This window comes from Ahaetulla prasina, chromosome 1 (assembly GCF_028640845.1).
Source record: "Ahaetulla prasina isolate Xishuangbanna chromosome 1, ASM2864084v1, whole genome shotgun sequence".
NCBI classification, from domain to species: Eukaryota; Metazoa; Chordata; class Lepidosauria; order Squamata; family Colubridae; genus Ahaetulla; species Ahaetulla prasina.
In genome coordinates this window covers 192,546,477-192,557,609 of record NC_080539.1, presented here as the reverse complement: position 1 = coordinate 192,557,609, position 11,133 = coordinate 192,546,477, and the positions used below count along the sequence as shown (strand labels likewise).

Sequence of the window (11,133 nt, the reverse complement as noted above, 5' to 3'; positions counted from 1 at the left end):
TGTATGTATATAGAGATTCTCAATCATCTAGTCACGGTTGTCCCGAATGCGGAAAATGTACCTTTGGGATATCTTATATATATTTAACTATAGGATATTTTATATATATTTAACTATATATTTATTAAAGAGCAGTTCACCTTCCAAACCATTCACCAAAGAAGTATGAGATCCATTATTGACATGAGAAATTTCATAAAATGAACTCTTTCATTTGAGAAGTTTATTTTTATTGGTAAAATATTAAATAGTATACAGAATTAAAAACTGCACATACATATTTGAGAAATAGGTCTTGGACAAATTTTATGCTTGTTCCTGAGATTCCCTACATTTAATTCCAGTAGCTGTGCACAGTACAAACATCCATAATATAATTATTTTCACAAAGTATTACAAAGTTTCTGTATCTCTGTCATATATAAGATATATTTGTGTGTGTGTGTGTGTGTGTAAACATATACACACACACTCAAACACTCTCTCATGCATTTTCATCACTCATATCCATATATCTTGCACACATACATATGATACTCGTTTGTATGTATGTAAGAAAGGGGGGAAAGTCCAGCGATTGAAGACTTTGATAGCAAACCAGGAATTCTTTGCTTTTGAATTTTCCTATTCAGCTTTAAGTATAACACATCATTTCAAATGCCCCTAGAATTAGTTTCATATTATAAACTTCTGCAGTTGTGTATAAGAGCATAAGCCAGATCTATAAACACATCATTTCCTTTCTTGAGAGTAAGATCATCTAGTCTGCCCATTTTCTACTTTGAATAAGAATCCTTTTGGCTAAATCAATAACGGACACTCCTTTCCCAACAAGAGTGAACAGAAAAGATTTATCCCAACAATGTGACAACAGGGGAATACTTGCCCCATCCAATAAGGCAGACAGCATTGAATGTTCCAGAGTTTATCACAGAATCCAAGGGATTCTGATATAGATCTGATCCAAAGCTCTTTCAAATGTGGTGGGAGTCACTCTAATATATTTTTGACCTGGTCTCTAACATTTGGGTTCTAAATCATATTCTCATTAACTGAAAGTTAGAATGAGTGACTATAGATAGGAAGGGGTGTACTTTATTATGTCATTACTAAATTCTTTCCATTACATAAAATGCAATCATAATACAGCCAGACTGGAAATCTATGGAGTACCATTTTTTATTATTTGTAAACATCCTAAATTGGCTTGTTCATATTTTCCCCACCCTGCCTGCCGAGTCACTTCAAACACCTTTAAATAAAGCAAAGAATATTTGGGATGAAAATAAATAGAAATAATATGACTATTTTGTAAAGCGTGATTTATACCCAATCTCAAAATTTAAGTTGGAGGAAACAAGCAATTACAGAGTTTGAAACTGAACAGCAAGTGGCAAAAGTGAGGAAGATACTGGGACATAAAAAAACTGTCATCCTAGAAGGAGTATAACGGACACATTATGTCACTTAATCATGCTTTCTGCTCTACACAAGACAGAAATTTGAAAAGCATAAGAACTGATCGGAAACTGACATGTATCCCTTAAAATTCTAAGGAATCCAACTCTACACCATGACCTAAATATCAGAGAGATTGTTCTCATACAGCACAGCAGCACCCATCCCCTAACAAGGTACCCACAAATCCTTTCCCCACTTTACCAAAAACAAGTGCTTCTGGGAAGCAAAACACCATGGGTCGATGGATTCCTTTCCCAGATGTTTCATTTGCACTAGATTCTGGAGAAGGAAGCTTTTGCAGGGGTCTCTTCCAACTGATTCCAAGGATTCTGTTTCTTGGTCTCTCTTTACAGAGAAAAAAACACCAAGCATGCCTAGTCCTAAGAAAGTATTTCATGGGGTTTGTTCCCTATTTACTTGGTAAATTGTTTATGATTCTGTCTTAAATCCCACTGGTGTGCCAGAAAACTGAAGGGAATGAACTGGAAGAACTGCTGATACCACAAATGTTAGCTTAGCTGATGAGCTAGGCAATACTTGTGGACCTTTTTCCAGAAACCGTGTAACTCAATGCAAATCTTGATGAAGTGCTTAACTTCTTTAAATAAAAACATTTATTAAACTCTTGTTTTCTTTTGGCAAGTGCTTAAAATCTAACATTATTTTCCTCTACACATTTCCCAACCCCCAATCAGCAACCACCCAAAAGTGGCCTCTGTGTTCAGTAACAGCTTTCCCCACCAAATATTCACAAGGATTTTTATTCTGTATCTAAATACATATTTACAGCATAGCAGTCTTCACCTATTTGAGTAATAGGTATTAAAATATTCTAGATATATAAATAAAGCATGACATATAAAATAAGCCCTACCATAATAGATAAGGCAAGAAGAATTAAAAATAAGCTTTCCTGGTGAAAGAATTGCCTCCTTGTATACTTCCCTGCAGACAAAAATCCCCCAGACATAAATGCCTAGACTGAGAATTTGGGAGTCTAACCCAAGATTTTTCAATGCAAAGGATATTTCCAGTGAGGATCAGCCCATTTGTGTTAAGTGCTTTACCCAATGGGGAAAAAAAAGAATGAAACCGAAACAAAAGAGGAAACAAAAATGCTTAGCTTTAGCAAGCAACCCACTAAGACCGCACCGATCAAAGGCACGTTATGGATAATAGCATTAAGAAGAAAGGGGTCATCTATACCTATCAGTTACATTCCCACTACTAAACTGCTACATTTAAGTTTTGGGGCAGCCTTTGCTACTTGTCTATCAGCACAAACAAACAGGTAATCCAGGGCAAGGGCAACTTCGAACCATTTGTTCCATCTCTCTGAACTGTTATTCCAGACAGAGCAAAAGCAACAGTTAAAACAAGGTATTTGAGAGAATGGAACCCCAGTGTTTCTGAAAGGCAGTTTCCTTCCCATGCATTGGGCTGTTTCCTTTGGGGGTGTTCTTGGTCATGCTCCTAGCTCCAGTGAGTATTGATGAACAGAGCTGTACCCCACAAGAATTTACATGCGTACCATCTAGGCATGCCCAGGATTCTCTGCAATGGGCCACCAATAGAAGTAACAAAGTGGATGGGGTTCCCTGAAGAGTCAACTGTTAAAAAACAATGTAATAAAACACTGACCTTTGTCTGGGCAGCAGTTTGCTTCAAAATGTAATGTCATTATTCAAACAATGTTCAATGCACTATAAAACTTTCAGAGAGATTATTGCACATAAATGGAACAATCAATCTTTTCTCTCTTAAACTAAACAATTTGGATAGTGGCTCCAAACTTGTTAAAAGCATGTTCTAATATTAAGATGCAAAAATACAACATTTCGGGTACAGAAATTTTTGCCTAGGAATAGAATAATCCCAAACTTTTAAAGCAAAGTCTTCCATTGGAAAAAAATGAAAACATTTTTAAAGTTTAAATTTTTCTAAACAATTATGCATTAAAAGTTTTCAATCTGTCAAAAAGTCATACATCTTAAGAAAAAGAAAGTACAACCAGAAAATAACATCAACATAAAGAAAGGCAACTTAGTATCACAGCTCCACAGCTCTGTCATCTCTAATGATCCTAAATTTAAAAGTGTTAAAAAGATTATTTAGCTATATTTACCAGATCATTCTTTTTTTAATATAAAACTACACTCAAGTACAAAAATATGTAAACACACTGTACAACCAATGAACAGATAACAAATTAAATTTAAAAACAAGATCAAGTTGCAGGCAACAAGAGCTATGATAGAATAAAACTGAGAATAAGAAAATTGGGCAGAAAAGACCAAAACAAAGCAGAATAAAATTCCTACAAGTAAAACAAAAAGTAAATATGATCAAGATTTGAGAGTGCTTGATAACAGGACAAATCTCTGATCACAGTTTCAAAATTTTAATTACTACAAAATAATAAAACCCATTCTCTGTTAAACATGCATATCTACTGATACAGTATAAAGTTGAAACAAATCTGAAAATCAAGAAACAGGATCCAGTGTTTGCATTTCATGGAAGAATTAAAAGATGTATTTTAGTATCTTCCAGTGAAATTTAACAGGAATTTTAACAACTGTAAATTTGAGTGGGACATGTCTCTATTTTTTTTTAACTTTAAATATCTGAATTTGGTGGACAAGAATCCAGACTAAAAACTTCAGTTTGAAAGAAAAGTTTTTAGGGCTCTGCAGCCAAGCATTTCCCACAGAAGCCTACACAAATTAATGTCTTGCAGCCTAAACCAATTCCCTTCTGGACTTCCAGCTCTTGATGTGGAACTGGAACCTTTTCTGGAAGCCTGGGGGATGGATAGGAAAGGAAACCCTCCAAAGCCCTCTGCAGGGGCTTCAGGTCCAAATCCTTCCAGAATGTCTTGAGAAGTTAAGGGTGCACATATTGATTTCTCTTGAAAAATACAGTAAAGCTTTTGGCACCAAAATTTCACTTTTTTGTTTGATACTATCAATTATGAATTGGTGGCTATATAAAAATAAATAAATAAAACACCACATGAAGCAAACAATCAGCACCCTTGCAGACTATTCATATGGATTCATGTCTGTATATTTTTTGTAATAGTCCTCAAGGGTTGTATCTCAATCTAAGCAACAATCTCTTCTCAGATTATTTTGGGTCAAACACCAACTTTGAACTGGCTTTGAAATCGTTCCACAGAAGAAACTGCAGAATTTGGTAAAAGCCATCTTTAATCAATTAAAGATCAGTAATCACAGACAAACCCCCTCAAAAAATACGATGGCTCCTACTCTGAGCTATGGTATATTGTATGGATCTCAATTCCAAAAGAGCTCCTGGAGGATCCTTAGGCTTGGTCTGGGCACACCATAAACTGTGTGAGCCCAGACTGTGCTCCATGCAGATTTCTCTTTGCAGAGCATCCACACAGAAAGGATTATCTGAAGCACAGAAGTCCCTACTTTGGGAACTACTATTAATTCTTACTCCTAAGCCTCAGGATAACATAACTAACCTAAAGTTATTATAGCAAAACATAGTTGACTCTCCTGGCATCTGTGTAAATCCTTTAAGAAATCCACACTCAGATTCGCGCTAATTAGAAGCTTTCATTCATGTGGCATTTGACTTCCTTGTTCATGAGGAAAGGACAAGGCAAAGTCAACCTTTGGCAATTTCCTAGGCATAGTTTGCAGTATTCTGAGGCAGAATCTGGGAGCAGCTTCCTGTTCCCTTCTTCTAGGCTGTTTTCAGATTCTTTTAATTCCCAAATGTTCTCCTGTGAAAGTCAGGATGAGGCCTGGTAAGATTTGCAAGTGGAACCCTGGCTCTTCTTTAATTGAAAACAGCCACATTAAATTTTAATCAAACCAAACCAAACTTACTTTCATTATTTTAAATTGTTCTTTTTGTTTTTACTGTTGGAACAAAAGTGTGTCCGATAAAAAAAACCTAACAGGATTATTTTATAATGACAATCTTGACAAACTACTTTGAAATACTTTCCTTTGCACAATTAATCATTGTAAGTTAGGAAATTCCAATTTCTAAAAACCATCAGAGGTTTTTAAACTGAAAAGAAACTCCATAACAATTGTTCATGATAAATCAAATTAACAGTTCCTTTCCTGGTACCTCAACATTGATTATCTTTCATTTGTGAATTCCAATTAATTTTTTCAGCAAATTCATGTCCTCCTTTTAAAATCCAATATTAGATTTCATATGCAGCAAAATTTTAAATGTTAATCATGCCAAAATATATTTCAAACTTTTTATAAGACTGATTAATTCAAATATATCTCACCCTGTTTATTTTGATCACAGTTCTTATAGTAATACTTAACACTCTTCTAATAAACATACTAAACTGTTTTATAAGAAATATTAAATATCATTACAGCCCTTGCTGTAGACAGTATAGCATAAAATACTTTTGGGGAGAGATTATGTCTTATCTTTTTTGTGATGAATGTGAAATGAATAAGAAATTTCTGAACCTGAAACAGAAAAGGTAACGTATATAACTCCATTAACTTTCTGTACACAGGCTAAATTTTATATATTTCCATAGGAAATAATAAAGGAAAGGATTATTATTTTACTGAAGATGGGTCTCTCAAATGTGATGAGGCTGCAAGAGACCACATTCTTTTACTAACTGTCTAGGTATATATAATTTTAACATGTGGCTTGTTTAACCTGTTTGTGAATTTACTTGTCATGGTAATAACTTTTGAATGGTTTTTTGTTGACTCCTGCCAGGCATAAAATATTTCAGGTTTTACCATTTTAGCTTTTTCTTAAAATTCCTCTTCCATTATGATTGTTGCAGGAACATAGAGGCACAATGAAAATAATCTTGAAAAATATTGTACAGAATCAGAGTGAAATATACTTATGTGTGGGTTCATGAACTTTTTTGTTCCTAAAATTTCTTTTTAAATTATTTTAAAGACAAGTGACCGTTCTAAACAGCCTTAAAATAGAAAATTAGGTCAGCAATTGTGTGCAAGAGATGTTCAGAAATGAGATAACAGAAGCAAAGGGACACCTACAATCTGCTTCTAATTCAAGATGCTCAAGTTCAATCTGGACTAGTTCAAGTGCTCAGAAAAACAAGAGAATATTCATTTGAAATGTATTCATTCATAATCTTCAAATGGTAACCACTTTAATCTCCACCAAAAATAAGTTCAGATCATTAATCAGATTGATCATCTGACCCTCTGGATAACACAGGTTTCCTGATTTAGCTTTGTTTCACATTGTACAAGTGACCATGAACATCATAAAATGTCAATGGGCACCATCCAACATCCAGAAGGTCCCCAAACCTCCAGATAAAGTTTTTGGGATTCATGGGGAATGGCAGAGGGAAGGGGAAACACTTCTGTTGGAGGACAAAACATAACCCATAATTTCTGGCAAGCAACTGTGAACAGAACTGTTTGCTCTGGCACTTGCTGCCATGAAATTCTTCTCTGATATTAATACTAGCTGTGTAGTTTATAATTTTTGGCTTGTATTTATTTTAGACAAATTTGTTATTTAAATCTTTATTGCTGTTGCGAGAAGCAACAGTCTGGCTTCAGGAACCATGTTTTGGACACAGAATGTACAAGCTAAACATGCTTTCTGAAGGAAATGTTAAAGCAAAATTACTTTAATTTCTATCATGTACTGGACTGCATAGGATGGTTGCCTGCCATTCCCATTTTGTACCAAAAAAGAAAAGCATACCATTTAGTTTTTCAACTCCATTTTAGAAATCAATTCGCTAACTTTCTTTATTCTTGAATGTGTTGAATGAAATATGTAAAACTAAAGACAGCAAATGGTTTGTTTCGAGAGGCAACCTGAGGCAGTAACCTATGGTGCTGAAGATATTTTTAACTGCAACTCCTAGCAACCCCTTCCCTTTGCTGTACTGTAGTTCAGCAACATCTGCAGGATCGCAGAATCCTTTCCCCATAATCTTCCAGTCAGAAAAGGTATGGTTTTTAATCTATCCTATTTGTAATTTTACAGCCAGATGTGCAAATATCTAAATATGTAGAAAAATGTGAGGTAGTCACTGATTTTATTTTAAAAAAATCAACTAACCCAACTAACCAATATAGTTGAGGGGGAAAAGATTGATAAAATAAAATATTATAAACCCAGATCATATATTCAGAGCTATATAATCAAGAGATGTTTAAACAGCCTTAATATTTCTAACCTAGTAATTCACTGTAGTCTTCATTTGCTAATATGATCAAGGGAGTAACTAAAACCTGAAATTATTTTTTAGGCAAGTAATCAGCCTGTGCATAATCTAAGGCTCCTGGTTTGATTCAGCTTAATTTGAAAAAAAAATTCTTCTATTTAATAAGAAATCATTATTTATGACTATGACGTGTGTGTGTGTGTGTGTGTGTGTGTATGGTTCTGCATGCTGTAGTTTTAAATATATGCTGGGGAGAGAGATATTTTTGCACAAAATATATATTTCTTTCCCTATGTGTGTGTAGAAAAGGTGGCAATGGTAATGTATCTCTAACAGTGTCTGTATATCCTTATATAGTTAAATTAGTTATCAATTTGTAGGCTGCCTCAGTGTTTAGGGCAGCTCTAGCCAGCTATTTCAGAATACAGATCTCCTGACTGAAGACCTTCGTTTATTCAGTTTCTTAATGCTTCATACTACCCCCAAAAAATGAAAAATATAAGTATATCATAGTTCAAATGCATTTGTAATGAGCATATTTGAGATTCTAAAGCAGCAAAACCTGCTAGATAAATACTCATATCTGTATTTCTAAACTAAGAATATTTACTAGGAAATAAACTTCTCCTGAACTAAGTGAAGCTTACTTTTGAGTAAACATACCCAGACTCCAATTGTTAATCACCCAAACAACTTTAAAAAAATACACAGACCTATAGGAAGCTGGGAAATGAATGACATAAAAGCATCCTAGCAATTTTCTTTCTTTTTAAAAGTGCATATCGGGATAAGTAAAATAACATTTTATGTTTTCAGATTTCCTGGAGGATGTCACATCCCATGAAAAATCAAATCTCAGTTATGTGATTTAGTATTTAGATATAAACAATTCATTTACATTCCAGACAACCAATACCTTATAAGAAAGAACCTCACCTCAGGAAATAACTTCCAAGAAAACCTTGATATTTATTGGTGCTCCTAAATCTATAGAATATATTTAGTCTTAAGTTAAACCTCTCCCTGCCCCTAAGCACACCCCTTTTGCTAGAATGTTTTGTAAAATAAGAATTTCATTTCTCATCTTGAACAAAACTTTAGCTATAGATTTAAAGGGGCTTTATTCTTTTGAAATTATCGTTCTCTCCCCAAATGGCAATTTGCTAAGATGTCAGAGCACCTTGCTGAATTCAGCATGTGAAAAACTATATGAAAAATGTGACAGAAATGAACTCCCTTTCACTTTCCACTATGAAAGGGCAACATCCATTTTCATAGCAAAAACAATAAGCCAAACTACTCTCTGGTCCCTCCTTTTCTTCCTTCTCACCTCACCATTGGTGGTAAGGTGAGACTGGATCCCCAAAACAGCAACAACAAAAATAACAATAATTAAAAATAGCTGCAAGGAAGAGAACCAATGAGAAGAGCTGTGTCAACATCTGAGGAAAAGTGGGCTTGCAAGTGCAGTATTTCTTCATGTGCAGTGTTTGTTTTTCTACTTCAGTGTCTCCTTTGGAAAAGAAGGCTTAGTGGAATGTATGTTCTCCTCGGACAATGTGGGAAGAGAACTCATATCGGTCCTGACTCCGGTATCCACAAATGTTGCATTCTAGGGGGTCCCGGTAGCCATGACACCCCATATGAATGGTGTACATGACATGGTCTAGGAAAAGAATCCGACAGTGTTCACACTTAAATGCCCTTATCTGCTCTCCTTCTCCATTGAAGACCTTATAGATATCCTTTAAAGAGCCCTTTGATGCTTTACTGACCTCCAAAGCCTTGGAGTCATCCTTCATGTAAGCTGGGCTTTGCTTTCGTTTGGGATTTAAGGCAAGGTTTCCTTGAAAGGACTGTTGGTCTTCGTGGCTGCTCTCTGAGTCAGAGGAATCGAGGCAGCTATTGCTAGGCGAAGCCTCTCTTTCTTGGGGATGACTCTTTGGTCTGATGAGGGAGAGAGGGCCATCCATGTTATTTTCATTGCTGTCAGTGGTTCCTCTGCTTACTGGTCTTTCTATCCTGCTAGGATTATAGACCTGAGCATAAGGTGAACTTATGACAGGTGCCACATCAGCAATTGTGCTTGGAGTGTGCTGCATCAATGGGTGAAGTCCCTCTGCCCCAAGGTAAGAGATTGCATTGTTGATTGCTTGGTCCATCATGTGAGTTTGCATCAGCTCAGCATCTCTCTCATATGGTAAGCTTGGATCAAAATGAATATCTGGATAACCATATCTCATGAGCTTTTCACCTACATGAGAACAACAGTAAGAAGAAGAAAAGTATCACTACTAAGATAAGAAATGATAGATCAACAATGCAAATTCATTGGCAGAAACCGATACATAAAATTTTGCCTTTAAAAAAAATCCCAGGAATGTTTACTCAAAAAGAAACTATATTCCATGGGATTTACCAACCAGTAATTGTGCAAGGGACTTTTGGCAGAATCTTAAGTATTTGCTAAATTAGCAACAATGGAATACAAATATAATAAAACCTTTAGATTTTCATTTTAAAATGCCATGATTTATTTAACTTTTCTATTTTACAATCCATAGGAGCTCCACAAACTGAAAAATTCCAATAATTTGTGCCAATTAAATTCAATTCACTTTGATGTATTCTCACTTCAGATTTGCATATTAGAATAAAATACATGCTACTTTCCAAATGTCAAAATATTGCTGATTTACAATATTTCTAAACAATGACATAATTGGATTGCTATTTTCAAATAATACAGGGCACACAAAGTTTATATATCGAAAAAGATAAAACTAATGTATCTTTCTTTTAAAATATACTAGGTGAAATCTAAGATATAAAGTCCTCAAGCATTGAAGCAACTAAAATGAAGAAAAATGAGACATTCTACTATGGTTTCTTATATTTTGGTTCAAATGTTGATCTTTAAGAATAAACAATCATAAAAAACAACATGGACATTATGTATTCACAGATGACAAAATTTATTAGAATGACAAAAATATTATATATCAGAAATGAAAAATGTGTGTTTTATAAATCATACTTCTTCCCATGTTCAGTACAGATTGTTCATTCAAGGTAACAAGGTTGCCAATTTCAGAACTAAACTCAGTCATTTTGGATCATTTGAATTTGTCTTTTTATGTCCAAATGTCCTGGCTATCTGAGCAAATCAAGAAATCAAGGAAGAAAGGCAAGGGCGGAATTTGAAGTTTAGGCCTTAAGAAGTCTTAAAGAAGGAGGTTAGAAGAGAGGAAAGAACGAGATAGTAAAAGGATTGCATCAACAGAGGAACCAGATGGTTATAATTTTTCCCTTTATCCTCTAGGTGACTTTTGCAGGGATGCTGACCTTCATTCTCATAATAATAGAATAACACTCAACCCTGATATGATCCTGAATGAAGGAAACTGGAACAGATATGTATGACTGAAGGAGGAGCAAAATCTGATTCTGTACTATCCTGAAGAAATGTTCAATGTAAC

At 34.8% G+C, this 11,133-nt stretch overlaps 1 protein-coding gene across 6 annotated transcripts in view; it reads right to left on the bottom strand.

Moving 5' to 3' along the window:
• Positions 1-236: 236 nt before the first annotated feature.
• Positions 237-11,133, bottom strand: part of IKZF2 (IKAROS family zinc finger 2) — a 132,231-nt gene continuing 121,334 nt past the window's right edge. For all 6 annotated transcript variants that reach the window (XM_058186138.1, XM_058186114.1, XM_058186129.1 and 3 more), the window contains one exon: positions 237-9,908. In XM_058186138.1, coding sequence (XP_058042121.1) covers positions 9,184-9,908 — 725 coding nt within the window. In that variant the 3' untranslated portion in view covers positions 237-9,183. The remainder of the gene's footprint in view (positions 9,909-11,133) is intronic.